General features: G+C 67.4%; 1 protein-coding gene across 2 annotated transcripts; it reads left to right on the top strand.

The window, feature by feature from the left end:
• The first annotated feature begins 1,270 nt into the window (after nucleotides 1–1,270).
• On the top strand, nucleotides 1,271–13,160 carry USP11 (ubiquitin specific peptidase 11). Of its 2 annotated transcripts, none has more exons than XM_039511022.1 (21): nucleotides 1,271–1,373; nucleotides 2,751–2,860; nucleotides 3,542–3,672; nucleotides 3,974–4,091; nucleotides 4,208–4,353; nucleotides 4,476–4,537; nucleotides 4,776–4,875; nucleotides 5,195–5,368; nucleotides 5,551–5,682; nucleotides 5,818–6,042; nucleotides 6,483–6,566; nucleotides 7,013–7,107; nucleotides 7,307–7,501; nucleotides 8,558–8,655; nucleotides 9,086–9,322; nucleotides 9,509–9,579; nucleotides 9,953–10,065; nucleotides 10,144–10,293; nucleotides 11,035–11,150; nucleotides 11,946–12,034; nucleotides 12,213–13,160. In XM_039511022.1, the coding sequence occupies exons 1-21, from the start codon at nucleotides 1,276–1,278 to the stop codon at nucleotides 12,336–12,338; spliced, it is 2,670 nt and encodes an 889-aa protein (XP_039366956.1). In that variant the 5' UTR covers nucleotides 1,271–1,275; the 3' UTR covers nucleotides 12,339–13,160. The 2 variants fall into 2 exon arrangements, with proteins under 2 accessions (XP_039366956.1, XP_039366955.1); XM_039511021.1 differs by having other exon boundaries at nucleotides 5,524–5,682.
• Nucleotides 13,161–13,758: the final 598 nt, after the last annotated feature.

Below are 13,758 nucleotides of genomic sequence, written 5' to 3'. Positions count from 1 at the left end.
AGATCCCTGAGGATCCCTGGGCAGTGAGGAGGAGGATGCCATAGTAGATCCCTGCATGGAAAGGGGGACCCTGCACTAGATTTCCATGCCCGGGGGGCCTTGCACTGGCCCAGAGTGGATTCAGTAGGGACACAGCCCCCTCCCCTGCCAACCATGTCCTCCCCAGGCCTGTGGATGGGAGTGGGGTCTGTGACAGGACGGGGGCTTTGGCTCAGCAGGCAAAGGGTTAATCTGCCTATGCATATCAATGTTTGCGGGGGGGGGGCTCCCTCATTTTCTGTCTGGGGTGAGAGATTGTTCTGCGTTCAATGTATGGAAATTATTAAAATCTCCATGGAACCCAGGCGTCCCGCATCTTCATTCACCCCACAGGTGGTGGGAGGGGATGGTGGATCCTAACTATGGATGCCCCCCTCCAATTCCTGAATCCAAGCGATGGGCCCCCTCCCCTGGGATCCGACCCATGGGCCCATGCAGCCCAGTAGCTCCCCAAGCCGCCCCCCCATCAGAGCCTTGACCCATCTAGCTCAGTATCCTGCAGCCCAGGATCACACCTGTGAGCCCATGGGTGCCATGCTTTGCAGGAAGTTCTTAAAAACCCCGATGTCAGAATAGAACCCAGGAGTCCGGGCTCCCAGCCCTGCCTCTAACCACTAGACCCCACTCCCCTCCCGGAGCCAGGGAGAGAACCCAGGAGTCCGGGCTCCCAGCCCTGCCTCTAACCACTAGACCCCACTCCCCTCCCGGAGCCAGGGAGAGAACCCAGGAGTCTGGGCTCCCAGCCCTGCCTCTAACCACTAGACCCCACTCCCCTCCCGGAGCCATGGAGAGAACCCAGGGGGCCGGGTTCCCAGCCCCCACTCCCCAGGATCCACCCACCAGACCTGATACCCTCATGGGCTGTTTTATTTTATGCCACACCAAAAATGGCGTCTCTGCTGCCGCCCTTCTTTGCCACAACCAAGATGGCGGCAAAGGGGCCCCGGGCTCCCCTCCTGTTGGCGGTATATACCACACTCAATATGGCTGACCGGGCCACACCATGCTCGGCCACACTCAAAATGGAGGATTAGAAACCTTGGGGGAGCCCCTCCCCCTTTAGCCGCTTCCAACATGGCTGCTCCCTCGTCCGTGCGCCACGCCCAAGATGGCGCCGGCCGGAAGCGGGTGGGCGAGGCCTCAGGGGGCGGTGACGGCGCAGAGAGGGGGCGGGGGTCCCAGCGTCGCCGCTTCCTGTTTCCGGTCGGGCCGGCGGGGGGGGGCGGGGTGCGGGCCATGGCGGCGGCGGCGGCGGGGGGGGTCCCAGGGCTCGAGGCCCAGCGGCGCGAGGTGGAGGCGGCGGAGCAGCGCGGCCTGCGGGCGGGGGAGCGATGGTGAGGGGCGGGGCCCCGGGAGGCTGGGGGCAGTGGGGGAGAAGGGGGATGGGCCGCGGGGAAGGGGATGAGGAGGGTGGCGGGGAGGGGCCTGGGAGGGAGGAGGAGGCTGTGGGGGTCGCTAGTGGGGAAGGGCTAGTGGTGGGGGTTAGTGAATGGGAGGAGCATTGGGATTGGGGAGGGGCCCGTGGGGGGAATGGGGGTGGGAAGAGAAGGGAGTGGGGGAGGAGCTGGAGGGGGAGGGAAGTGGGTGATGGTGGGGAGCAGCGGAAGGAGGATGGGGGGCCCCGGCTGTGGAAGGGGGGAGGCAGGAGGTGTGTGTGGGGGGGGGAGGCTGGTGAATCTCCTATCCTAGGTTGCCTTATGCCCCTGAGGAAGCTGGCTGTCCCCTGCCCCCCTGCTGTGCCCCCACTGGTTACCCCAAGCAGCAGCAGGGGGACGATGACCCCTTCTCAGCCCTGGGGCTCCTCCCCCCGGGTCGGGCATGGACCCCAGCGTCCTGGGCAAACCCCAGCTCCACTCACACCCTCCCTCCCTCCCTCCCCCAGAAGGTTGCAATCGAGGACAGCTACTTGTCCAGCTCACTGCTCAGGGAGTTCCCACAGCCTCGCTGTGTAGCTGTTCCCCAGTTACCCCACCCGAGAGGTGGCTGCAGCTCAGCACCGAGCCGTCCCCATGTGATGTTTCCCCTAGAGAGGACCCCTGCTAGGAAGTAGGTTGCAGCCAGGCAGAGCTGTCGTGGGACAGTCCCAGCAAGGGAGGGAGTGAAATTGCTGACAGGTCTCTTCATCGAAGTAGCTGGTGTCACCACAGAACTGGGAAGTCCCGTCCCCTAGTCCCGGACTTCCCAGGAAGCAAAGTTTGGACTTTCCCAGGCAGCACAAGTTCATTGACTCATCTGCAAACGATTGTTCCCCCAGGGCTGAGATGCAGCCACCTCTGGGGTGGGGCAGCTGGGGAACAGCTGTACATAACGGTGTACACAGATGGCTCGCCCGGTGCTGAGATGCAGCCACCTCTGGGGCAGGGCAGGGGACGAAGAGCAGCACATAATGAGGAACAGCAATTTTGTAAAGAAAAACAGAGAATCCTGAACCCAGCTGGGATGGAGAAGACTCTCTCTGGTTAGGGATTGGCCAGGACACCTGGGTTCACTCTTTCCCGGTGGGAGCCCCCCCCGGTGGCTCTGGGATAGATCTGGGGGGACAATCATGGTGGGGGTGGGTGGGGGCAGGCAGGGCAGGTGGGAAAAGGGAACAAGGGGGTTGGGGGAGTATTGGCATCAGATTAAACAGTGCCCTAGACGTGGCCCTGGGGAGGGGTGCAGGCATCCGGGGGTGGGGGCCTGAGCTGCAGCTGGGTCCATCTCCCCCCCAGGTACCTGCTGGAGAATCACTGGTACCAGCAGTGGAAGGAGTATGTGGAATCGGGCGACCAGAACTCCAGTTCCTTCCCGGGGCACATCAATAACTCCGAGCTCTTCGAAGGTACCCAACCACCAGGCTGATAGCCAGGACACCTGGGTTCTCTCCCTGGCTCTGGGAGGGGAGTGAGGTCTGGTGGTTAGAGCAGGGAGGGCCGGGAGCCAGGACGCCTGGGTTCTCGCCCTGGCTCTGGAAGGGGAGTGGGGTCTGGTGGTTAGAGCAGGGGGGGCTGGGAGCCAGGACATCTGGTTTCTCTCCCCGGCTCTGGGAGGGGAGTGGGGTTTAGTGGTTAGAGCAGGGGGTGCTGGGAACCAGGACATCTGGTTTCTCTCCCCGGCTCTGGGAGCAGGGCCACCCAGAGGATTCAGGGGGCCTGGAGCAAAGCAATTTCGGGGGCCCCTTCCATAAAAAAAAAAGTTGCAATACTCTAGATTACTATATTCTCGTGGGGGCCCCTGCGAGTCCCGGGGCAAATTGTCCCACTTGCCCCCCCCCCCTCCCGGGCAGCCCTATCTGGGAGGGGAGTGGATTCTAGTGGTTAGGGTGGGCCTGGGAGCCGGTACGCCTGGGTTCTCACCCGGCGCTGGCAGGGGAGCAGGGTTTGCTGTCCTGTAGGAGTGAGTTCCGGAGGTGAATTCCCTGGGCTATTTAGAGAACGTAGTCGTCCTAGTAGCCCCGCGATAGCGAGTTGGCTGTTGGCACCACCCCGGCCGCGGCTGGCTAACCTGTCCCCTGCCCCCCAAGACCTGGAGTCGTTCCGGCTGAAGGAGCGGCTGGTGGAGTCCGAGGAGTATGTGCTGGTGCCCGAGGACGTGTGGAACAAACTGGTGAGCTGGTACGGGCTGGAGCACGACCAGCCACCCATCGAACGCAAGGTGAGGGGAGGGGGCATCCTCGGGCACAGGCCACTGGGGGGGCAGGCGTGGGCGGCAGGGGCGTGTGCCAGCCCCCGGGAGCGTGCGTGATCCTGCTCGGGATGCTTGGGGGCTGGCGCCAGGACACAGAGAAGCCCGGAGGTCCGAGCCCATGAGCCCCCCCAAACTCCCAGGCTCAGTGTCCATAGGGTACCATGATCCTCTCTGCCCAGGCCCCCCCTCTGGCAGCCAGGGGGTGCAAGGTGCCGGGGCAGGATGGTGCCCCCTTGCCTGGCTCTCAGCCCCCGTCTCTCACTGGCAGGTGGTGGAGCTGCCCAGCACGCAGAAGGTGGAGGTGTACCCGGTGGAGCTGTATCTCTGCCAGCACAACGACCTGGACAGCCCTGTCACCGCCCAGTTCAGCCGTGTGGACACCATCGGTAACCCAGGCGTCCGGGGGTGGGGGGCTGAGCCGCTGCGGGTGTTTCGACCCCCCCCCCCGTCATCTGAGCCCTGCAGCGGGGAGTCCCTCGGGTTAACGTTCCCCTCCCCACAGACGCGGTGCTCCAGGAAGCCCGGCGCCAGTTCGAGGTGCCCCCTGAGGACGAGACCCGGCTCTGGGTGAAGAACTCGGACGGATCCTGTGAGCGGCTCCGGAACATCCACATGACGGTGCTGGACGCCTGCCTCAGCACGGGGCAGGTAGGAGCTGGGGGGCGGGGGGCTGGGCAGAGGGTGCTCTGCCCTGGCAGTCAGGGGGGCGCTGTGCTGCAGGGAGCAGGCGGGTGGGTTTAACTAACTCACCGGCCCCTCATCTACCCCAGGTGGTGATAATGGAGACACGAAACAAGGACGGAACCTGGCCCAGCTCTCGACCCCACGTCATGTGAGTGCCCCTTTCTCACGGGGGTGGGCGGAATGGTGCCAGTAGAACCCTGGTGCCCCACCCCAGAGATGGTTGCATCTCAGGCCTGGCTGAGCCGTCCTCGTGCGGCGTTCTGTGTGGCTGGTTCCCAGCTGCCCCGCCCCAGAGACGGTTGCATCTCTGAGCTGTCTCTGTGCAGTGTTGTGTGTGCCTGTTCCCCAGCTGCCCCTCCTCATTGCCTGTGCCCTCTGCTCCCCAGGAGGAACTCCGTGGAGGACGAGGAGCTGTACAGGGGGCAGCCGGGGGTCTGCGGCCTGACGAACCTGGGCAACACCTGCTTCATGAACTCAGCCTTCCAGGTAGCTTCTGCACCCGGGTTCAGGGAATCCCCCTTGGGGTCGGCCCCTGCGGGGCTCATGACACACAGTGTTGCAGTTCCGTTTCTCTCCAGGAGAGGGCGGCAGCCCCATGTGCGTGCTGCAGCGCCCTCTGCTGGATTGAGTCGGTCGGCTCCTTAGAGAGAGGGTTGGGGTGTGGGCGCGCCCTGTGCTGAAAGGTACCGCTCGGTTCTGGGAAGGGAATGGGGTCCGGTGGTTAGAGCAGGGTGGAGCCGAGTTCTGTGTCGGGGTGCAGAGCTTTGGGGTTCCCCTCTCACTGACCCCCCCCGCCCCCCTGCAGTGTCTCAGCAACGTGCCCCCCCTCACGGAGTATTTCCTCAACAACCACTACCTGGGGGAACTGAACTTCAGCAACCCCCTGGGCATGAAGGGCGAGATCGCCGAGGCCTACGCCGACCTGGTGAAGCAGGCCTGGTCCGGCCACCACCGCGCCATCGTGCCGCGCATGTTCAAGGTACCGGCCCCCCCTTGCCCTCCGATGTGGACAGCGCATGCTCACGGCCCCTGGCCCCTGCTCCGTCGTCCCCCCCAGCGTCCCCCCACTCCCCCGTGTCCTGGGGAGGGGCTGACCCCGGGGACCCCCCAGGCCTGACCGCCGCTCTCCCCCAGACCAAGGTGGGGCACTTTGCCTCGCAGTTCCTGGGCTACCAGCAGCACGACGCGCAGGAGCTGCTGTCCTTCCTGCTGGACGGGCTGCACGAGGACCTCAACCGCGTCAAACGCAAGGAGTACGTGGAGCTGCGGGACGCGGCCGGCCGGCCGGACGAGGTGAGGCGCCGGGGGGTGCTGTGGGGCGGGGAGCAGGGCGGTGGGCTCAGCCGCGGGCGGGAGGCGTTCCAGTCGGCTGCCCCTCCCCAGAGGCGGCTGCCCCGCGCCCCAGCCTGCCGTCCCTTCGCCCTGCAGGAGGTGGCGGAGGAGGCCTGGCGGAACCACAAGCGCCGGAACGACTCCATCATCGTGGATATCTTCCACGGCCTCTTCAAATCCACCCTGGTGTGCCCGGCCTGCGGCAAGGTGTCCGTCACCTTCGACCCCTTCTGCTACCTCAGCGTGCCCCTGCCCGTCAGCCAGGAGCGCGCCATGGAGCTGTTCTTCGTCTACATGGACCCCAGCCGCAAGCCCCAGCAGGTCTGAGCGGGGAGCCAGGACTCCTGGGTTCCCTCCTTGGTGCTGGGAGGGGAGTGGGGTCTGGTGATTAGAGCTGGGGGCCAGGACTCCTGGGTTCCATCCCTGGCACTGGGAGGGGAGTGGGGTCTAGTGGTTAGAGCAAGGGGGGTCTGGGAGCCAGGACTCCTGGGTTCTCTCCTTGGTGCTGGGAGGGGAGAGGGGTCTAGTGGTTAGAGCAAGGGGGCTGGGAGCCAGGACTCCTGGGTTCCATCCCTGGCGGTGACAGGGGAGTGGGGTCTAGTGGTTACTGTGGGGGCTGGGAGCCAGGACTCCTGGGTTGTATTCTGAGCTCTGGGAGGGGAATGAAGCAAGTAGTTACAGTGGGGGGCTGGGGGCCAGGACTCCATCTCTCTGGGGGTCCCCGTGGGGCGTGTCTGACACTGGCTGTCTCCTCCCCACAGCACAGAGTGGTCGTGCCCAAGGCTGGCAAAGTGCTGGATCTCTGCCTGGCTCTGGCCAAGCACACGGGGGTCCCGGCTGAGCAGGTCAGCGCCCGCCCTGGCCCTTGGGGGAGTGGGGGTGGGACTTGGGGCCCCTCCCCTGTGGGGGCTGTGGTGGACCCACAGGATGGGTGCTGCCAGCCCCCCAGGGAGCCCCCCAGCCACACTGGTTCCTAGGGGCTACATGGGGTCTTTTTGGGGTGCTGCATGGCCATGGGGGGAGGGTGCGTCCAGCTGGTTCCTTAGCCACCCTGTCCCCCCCCCCCCACCAGCAGACCCAAGACTTGGAACAAAGGGAAACCGAGGCACACACCAGGGTCATGACAATATCACACCAAATGCCCATTTTGTTCCCTGGCGGCAGCTCCCATCCAGCCCTGGGGTGGGAACTGGCTGGCTCAGGAGGGCGGGGAATGGGGCCCATCCCCACTGGGGTCACCGGCCTGGTCCAGGGGGTGCTCAGGGCTGGTCTCTCCCCCCAACCCCCCCAGATGATGGTGGCCGACGTGTTCAGCCATCGCTTCTACAAGCTGTACCAGGTGGACGAGGCGCTGAGCTGCATCCTGGACAGAGACGACATCTTCGTGTGAGCACTGGGGGGGTGTCCCCTGCGGGGTGGGCGGGACGTGTGTCACAAGGGGGCGGTGCTGGTGGACATGGGGGAGGCTCCAGGTATGGGGAGGGGCTGTCTCAGCGTTGTCTCTCCCCAGGTACAAGGGGGCTGTGGCGTGGCAGTGGGGCGGGGCACCGTCTGTGGGGGCCGTGTCTCAGTGCTGTCTCCCCAGGTATGAAGTAGCGGGGGGGCTGGCAGAGCCAGGGGGGGCACTGGTGCTGCCCGTGTACCTGCGGGAGCGGGCGCCCCCCCGCGACGGCGACCCGGGCTATGGGGTGGTTCTGTTCGGGCACCCGCTGCTGGTCTCCGTGCCGCGGGCGCAGCTGTCTTGGGACGCCCTGTACGGCCTGCTGCTGGAGCGACTCTCGTGAGTGTCCCCCTGGGACCCCCCCGGGGGCCCCCCGTCCTGCTGATCCCTGAGCCCCGCCCCGGGGAATCCCCCCGGGGGCCCCACGTCCTGCTGATCCCTGACCCCCGCCCCTGGGAATCCCCCCGGGGGCCCCACGTCCTGCTGATCCCTGACCCCCGCCCCGGGGAATCCCCCCGGGGGCCCCACGTCCAGCTGATCCTGACCCGCCCCGGGAATCCCGGGGCCCCACGCCCTGCTGATCCTGACCCCGCCCGGGATCCCGGGGGCCCCAGGCCCTGCTGATCCCTGACCCCCGCCCCGGGGAATCCCCCCGGGGGCCCCACGCCCTGCTGATCCCTGAGCCCCGCCCCGGGCCCCCCCCCCGGGGCCCCCCCGCCCTGCTGATCCCTGACCCCCGCCCCGGGGAACCCCCCCGGGGACCCCACGCCCTGCGGATCCCTGACCCCCGCCCCTGGGAACCACCCAGGGACCCCACGCCCTGCTGATCCCTGACCCCAACCCGGGAACCCCACGCCCTGCTGATCCCTGACCCCCGCCCCTGGGAACCACCCAGGGACCCCACGCCCTGCTGATCCCTGACCCCCGCCCCTGGGAATCCCCCCGGGGGCCCCACGTCCTGCTGATCCCTGACCCCCGCCCCTGGGACCACCCCCCGCCCGGGGACCCCACGTCCTGCTGATCCCTGACCCCAACCCAGGAACCCCACGTCCTGCTGATCCCTGACCCCCGTCCCTGGGACCACCCCCTGGGGACCCCACGTCCTGCTGATCCCTGACCCCAACCCAGGAACACTCCCCCCCCCGGGGACCCCACACCCTGCTGATCCCTGACCCCAACCCGGGAACCTCACATCCTGCTGATCCCTGACCCCCGCCCCTGGGATCTCTTCTAGGGCCTGCTGCGGCACCAGCTCTGAGTGCTGCCCTTCTACCCCTGCTACCCCCTGAAATGGGGACCCCTCCCTCCCGCAGCCGGGGTGCCCTGTCCCCCCACATGCCACGGGCCCGCCCGCCCCCCAGGGCCCCTGGGCTCAGGCACTGGCTCTGGTTGCAGGCGCTATGTGCGGCGGCCGGAGTCGGGCTCCGAGGAGGAGGAGGAGGAGAGCGAGGAGGAAGATCTGTACGGTCCCCAGGCCAACGGGCTGAGCGAGGGTAATGGGGGGGGGGCATTGGGGGCTGGGGCGGGTGGGAGAGTGGGGGGCGGGGGCTGCCTGCCCAGGGGAGCCGAGAGAGGCTGGCAGGGGTTCCCCAGTTGGGGCCGGAGCTGTGGGGCCAGCCCATCATTCCATGGAGGGATGGGGGCGGGGGGCATTGATCCAGACTGTCTGCTCTCCTCCCCCTCCCACCCCAGGTGAATAATGGCTCAGCCTGGCTGCCCCTCCCCTCGAAAGCTGATGCGGGGGGTGTGGAGCTGGGGGGGGCACTGGGGGGTGGGATGGGCTTGGGGGCGTCGCTGGGGGGACACCGGCTTGTGGCCATGGCGTGTGTCTGGTGGCAGCGGGGGCCCAGAGTGGGGGGCTGGTCTGGGGCGGGGAGAAAGGGTCTGTGGCTGCGCTGGCTCATGGCTCTGCCCCCCCCCCAGGTGAGGAAGAGGAGGGGGCGCCGGATGAAGGCCCTGCCAGCCAGGCCGAGGAGGGAAGCAGTGGGAGCTCGGGGGGGCCCCCCACCCCGTCCCCGCCCCAGGCGACCCTGCCCCCCACCGCCAACCGGCCCAAACGCAAGTGCCGGCGCCGACGGCCGCTCTTCACCGTGCGCCCGGTGAACGCCAACGGGACCAGCGAGCGCCCGGCCCTGCCTGGCGAGGGCTTCGCACTGCATGGTGAGTGGGGCGGGACGGGGACTGTTCCCTCTGCGGGGCGCTGGCCCCCATCCTGTGCTAGGGCGGGGCCTGGCTGGCTCAGAGGGGCAGGGTGGGGACTGGCTGGCGCGGGGGGCCAGGGATGGGGCTCCCCCGCCGGGGGCTCTGTGGGGCAGGGCAGGTAATGTGGTGTCTCCCCTCGCCCAGCCCAGCCCTACATCGCCATCGACTGGGACTCGGATATGAAGAAGCGATACTACGATGAGGAGGAGGCAGAGGTGAGGGTGTTAACCTGTGGGAGTCCCTGCTGCAGGGTGTGATGGGTGGAGGTAGCTCAGGCAGGGCAGTAACCTGTGGGACTCCCCGCTGCAGGGTGTGATGGCTGGGGGGGGGAGCTCAACCAGCGTGTTAACCTGCAAGACTTCCCGCTGCAGGGTGTGACGGGCGGAGGTAGCTCAGGCAGGGCAGTAACCTGTGGGACTCCCCGCTGCAGGGTCTGGCCCGGGTTGGGGGGGCAGGAATACCTCAGCCAGAGCGGTAAGCTGTGGGATTCCTCACTGACGGGGAGTGGGGAGGGGCTCGGCCAGAGTGTTAACCCACGGGAGTGGGGTGGGGCTCTGGGCCCCCCCTGACAGCCCCATCCCTCGGCAGGGCTACGTGAAACACGAGTGCCTGGGCCATGTGCAGCGGAGGCAGCCGGTGAAGCTGCGTGAGTGCGTCGAGCTGTTCACCACGGTGGAGACGCTGGAGGAGGAGAACCCCTGGTGAGAGCCAAGCCCATGGGGACGGGGGGCAGCAGTGCTGTGCCAGGGCCTGGGCTCACCCTGCCCCTGCCTCCCCAGGTACTGCCCCGCCTGCAAGCGGCACCAGCTGGCCACCAAGAAGCTGGACCTGTGGGCGCTGCCCGAGGTGCTCATCATCCATCTCAAGCGCTTCTCCTACACCCGGCTCGCCCGCGAGAAGCTCGACGCGCTTGTGGAGTTCCCCCTCCGGTGAGCACTGCGGCTGGCTCTGGGGCGGGGCAGCTGGGAACGGCTGGATATAACACCGCACGGGGACGGTTCGCCCGGCGCTGAGATGCGTCTGGCTCTGGGGCGGGGCAGCTGGGAACGGCTGGATATAACACCGCACGGGGACGGTTCGCCCGGCGCTGAGATGCGGCTGGCTCTGGGGCGGGGCAGCTGGGAACGGCTGGATATAACACCGCACGGGGACGGTTCGCCTGGCGCTGAGATGCGTCTGGCTCTGGGGCGGGGCAGCTGGGGAACGGCTGGATATAACACTGCACGGGGACGGTTCGCCCGGCGCTGAGATGCGTCTGGCTCTGGGGTGGGGCAGCTGGGGAACGGCTGGATATAACACCGCACGGGGACGGTTCGCCCGGCGCTGAGATGCGTCTGGCTCTGGGGTGGGGCAGCTGGGAACGGCTGGATATAACACCGCACGGGGACGGTTCGCCCGGCGCTGAGATGCGTCTGGCTCTGGGGTGGGGCAGCTGGGGAACGGCTGGATATAACACCGCACGGGGACGGTTCGCCCGGCGCTGAGATGCAGCCACCTCTGGGGCGGGGCAGCTGGCGAACAGCCACGCACAACAGTTGAGAGGAAGTGTAAAAAGGAGAACCACTCATTGGGCTGCATGGAGCCAGATAGAATCCCCTGTGCTGCAGATGGGCCAGGACGCCAGGGTTCCCTCCCCCAAGCCCCCCGTAACTCCTCTCCTCTCCTCGCAGCGACCTCGACTTCTCGGACTTCATTATCAAGCCCCGGGCGGACGTGGCCGCCGCGCCCCACAAATACGACCTGATCGCCGTCTCCAACCACTACGGGAGCCTGCGTGACGGGCACTGTATGCAGCGGGCAGGGGCTGCGGGTCGGGAGTGAGGGGCGCTGGGGGGGGTCCCAGGGGATGCGGGTCGGGAGTGAGGGGCGCCGGCTCCTGGGGGCTGCGGGTCGGGAGTGAGGGGCGCCGGCCGAGCTGGGGGAGGGGCCCCGGGGGCTGCGGGTCGGGAGTGAGGGCCGCCGGCCGAGCTTGGGGGGGGAGTGTTTCCCGGGGGCTGCGGGTCGGGAGTGAGGGGCGCCGGCCGAGCTGGGAGGGGTCCCGGGGCTGCGGGTCGGGAGTGAGTGGCGCCGGCCGCGCGGGTGTAGGGGTCCCGGGGGCTGGTGGTCGGGAGTGAGGGGCGCCGGCCGAGCTGGGGGAGGGGTCCCGGGGGCTGCGGGTCGGGAGTGAGGGGCGCCGGCCGAGCTGGGGGAGGGGTCCCGGGGGCTGCGGGTCGGGAGTGAGGGGCGCCGGCCGAGCTGGGGGAGGGGTCCCGGGGGCGGCGGGTCGGGAGTGAGGGGCGCCGGCCGAGCGGGAGGAGGGGTCCCGGGGGCTGCGGGTCGGGAGTGAGGGGCGCCGGCCGAGCTGGGGGAGGGGTCGCGGGGGCTGCGGGTCGGGAGGGAGGGGCGCCGCCCGCCCTGGGGGGGCGGTCCCGGGGGGTGCGGGACGGGAGTGAGGGGCGCAGGCCGAGCTGGGGGAGGGGTCCCGGGGGCTGCGGGTCGGGAGTGAGGGGTGCCGGCCGAGCTGGGGGAGGGGTCCCGGGGGCTGCGGGTCGGGAGTGAGGGGCGCTGCGGGCACAGGGTCTCACCCCTGCCCGTCTCTCAGATACGACGTTCGCCCGGAACAAGGACTCCGGTCACTGGTTTTACTTTGACGACAGCAGCGTCTCGCCCGTGGGTGAGGCTCAGATTGAGGTGAGGCTGACCCTGTTCCCAGCAGGCCCTGCTGCCCCACTCAAACCCACAGACCCATCTAGTGCTGTGTGCTCCTGCCCCCCACCGCCCCGGGGCACGGTTCTCCCAGCATGCCCTGCTCCGGCGCGGTTCTCCCAGCATGCCCTGCTCTCTCTGACGCTCTCCCTTTCTCCTGCAGTCGAAAGCCGCCTACGTCCTGTTCTACCAGCGCCAGGACCGGATCCGCCCCCCCGGCACTGCCCCCTGCCCCAGGCCCCCCGACGCTGGGGGGGGCTGCTGCAGCGACTCCATGGAAGTGGATTGACCCCTGAGGTGGGGAGGGAGGAGCCGGGGTCCCTCCCACCCTTGACCTCAGAGATTTGCTCTGTGAAGACATCTCAGGCCTGTGAACTTGGGGGGGCAACTCCCTCCACCAGCTCAGGGGACCCCCTTCTACCGATGGGGGGGCTGGCCCCCCCAGTAGCTTCCAGGGGAGGGGGACAGCAGTTGGCACCATCCTGCTGGGGGGAGCAGGGGGGGAATGTTTCTCAGCCCAGGGCACGTCTGAGGAGAGCCCCTCCCAAAACCCCACTGAGCTTTACTTGACAATACCCGAGCAATGGGGCTGTCTGACCCCCACATCCTGCCTGTTATCCCTGGCAAGAGAGGGGCACAGTGCAGCTGTGGGGTGAGTCCTGCTCCCCCCACAGTCAGTCTGTGCCCCTCCCCCCTTTTCACCCCCTTTTGGCACTTTCAGCCCCCCTAGCTCCTGTATCCAGGTGGCTCGTATTGAGCAATAACTCCTCCCCCCCCCGTGGATTTTTTTTAACTTATCTCGATGTTCATATGCACGGGGGGCCCATTGCCAACAGGGCTCCCCCCTTCCTGCTTGGAGCCGGGGGGTGAGGAAGCACCAGCACTAAAGGGGTTAACCCCCCCCCCGGTGCTTTCAGGGCTGTACATAGGTGCCCATGGGGCGGGGGCACATGCCCACCTGGCACATAGGGTGTTTTCTTACCCAGACACATTTGGGGGGCAAAATGTGGCTCCTCCCCCGCGGGTTTGTGCAGATTATTTTTGTTTTCGGGGAAAGAAAAATATTTTTGGGGATGTGGCAAAACTTGTATATAAAAGAACTTCCTTTTCACGCTGTGCCCAGCTCCTTGTGACCTGCCCCCCGTGCTGGGGTCTAGGACCCTGCTCCCCCAGGGCTCGGGCACGAAACAGCAGCATGTTAGAGTTCAGGATTACGCACAGGACGGCTCGTTCGGTGCTGAGAGGGGACCACCTCTGGGGAGGGGCAGCTGGGAACAGCCGCGTGGAGCACTGTACGGGGCGGGTCCCTTGGGCTGAGCTGCAGCCACCTCTGGGGAGGGCAGCTGGGAACAGCCGCGTGGCGCACTGTACGGGGCGGGTCCCTTGGGCTGAGCTGCAGCCACCTCTGGGGAGGGGCAGCTGGGAACAGCCGCGTGTAACACTGTACGGGGCGGGTCCCTTGGGCTGAGCTGCAGCCACCTCTGGGGAGGGCAGCTGGGAACAGCCGCGTGGAGCACTGTACGGGGCGGGTCCCTTGGGCTGAGCTGCAGCCACCTCTGGGGAGGGCAGCTGGGAACAGCCGCGTGTAACACTGTACGGGGCGGGTCCCTTGGGCTGCGCTGCAGCCACCTCTGGGAGGGGCAGCTGGGAACAGCCGCTGTAACACTGTACGGGGCGGGTCCCTTGGGCTGAGCTGCAGCCACCTCTGG

Source organism: Mauremys reevesii, linkage group 22 (assembly GCF_016161935.1).
Source record: "Mauremys reevesii isolate NIE-2019 linkage group 22, ASM1616193v1, whole genome shotgun sequence".
NCBI lineage: Eukaryota > Metazoa > Chordata > Testudines > Geoemydidae > Mauremys > Mauremys reevesii.
Note: the sequence above shows the minus strand (reverse complement) of the source record. Positions and strands in the feature narration are given on the sequence as shown.

Bases quoted from the DNA above. Each gene is read 5' to 3' on its own strand.
- USP11 (XM_039511021.1), top strand. From the start codon at position 1,276: ATGGCGGCGGCGGCGGCGGGGGGGGTCCCAGGGCTCGAGGCCCAGCGG. The intron at 4,538-4,775 runs GTGAGTGCCCCT...TCTGCTCCCCAG, and splicing joins AGCTCTCGACCCCACGTCAT to GAGGAACTCCGTGGAGGACG. The intron at 9,323-9,508 runs GTGAGTGGGGCG...CCCCTCGCCCAG, and splicing joins CGAGGGCTTCGCACTGCATG to CCCAGCCCTACATCGCCATC.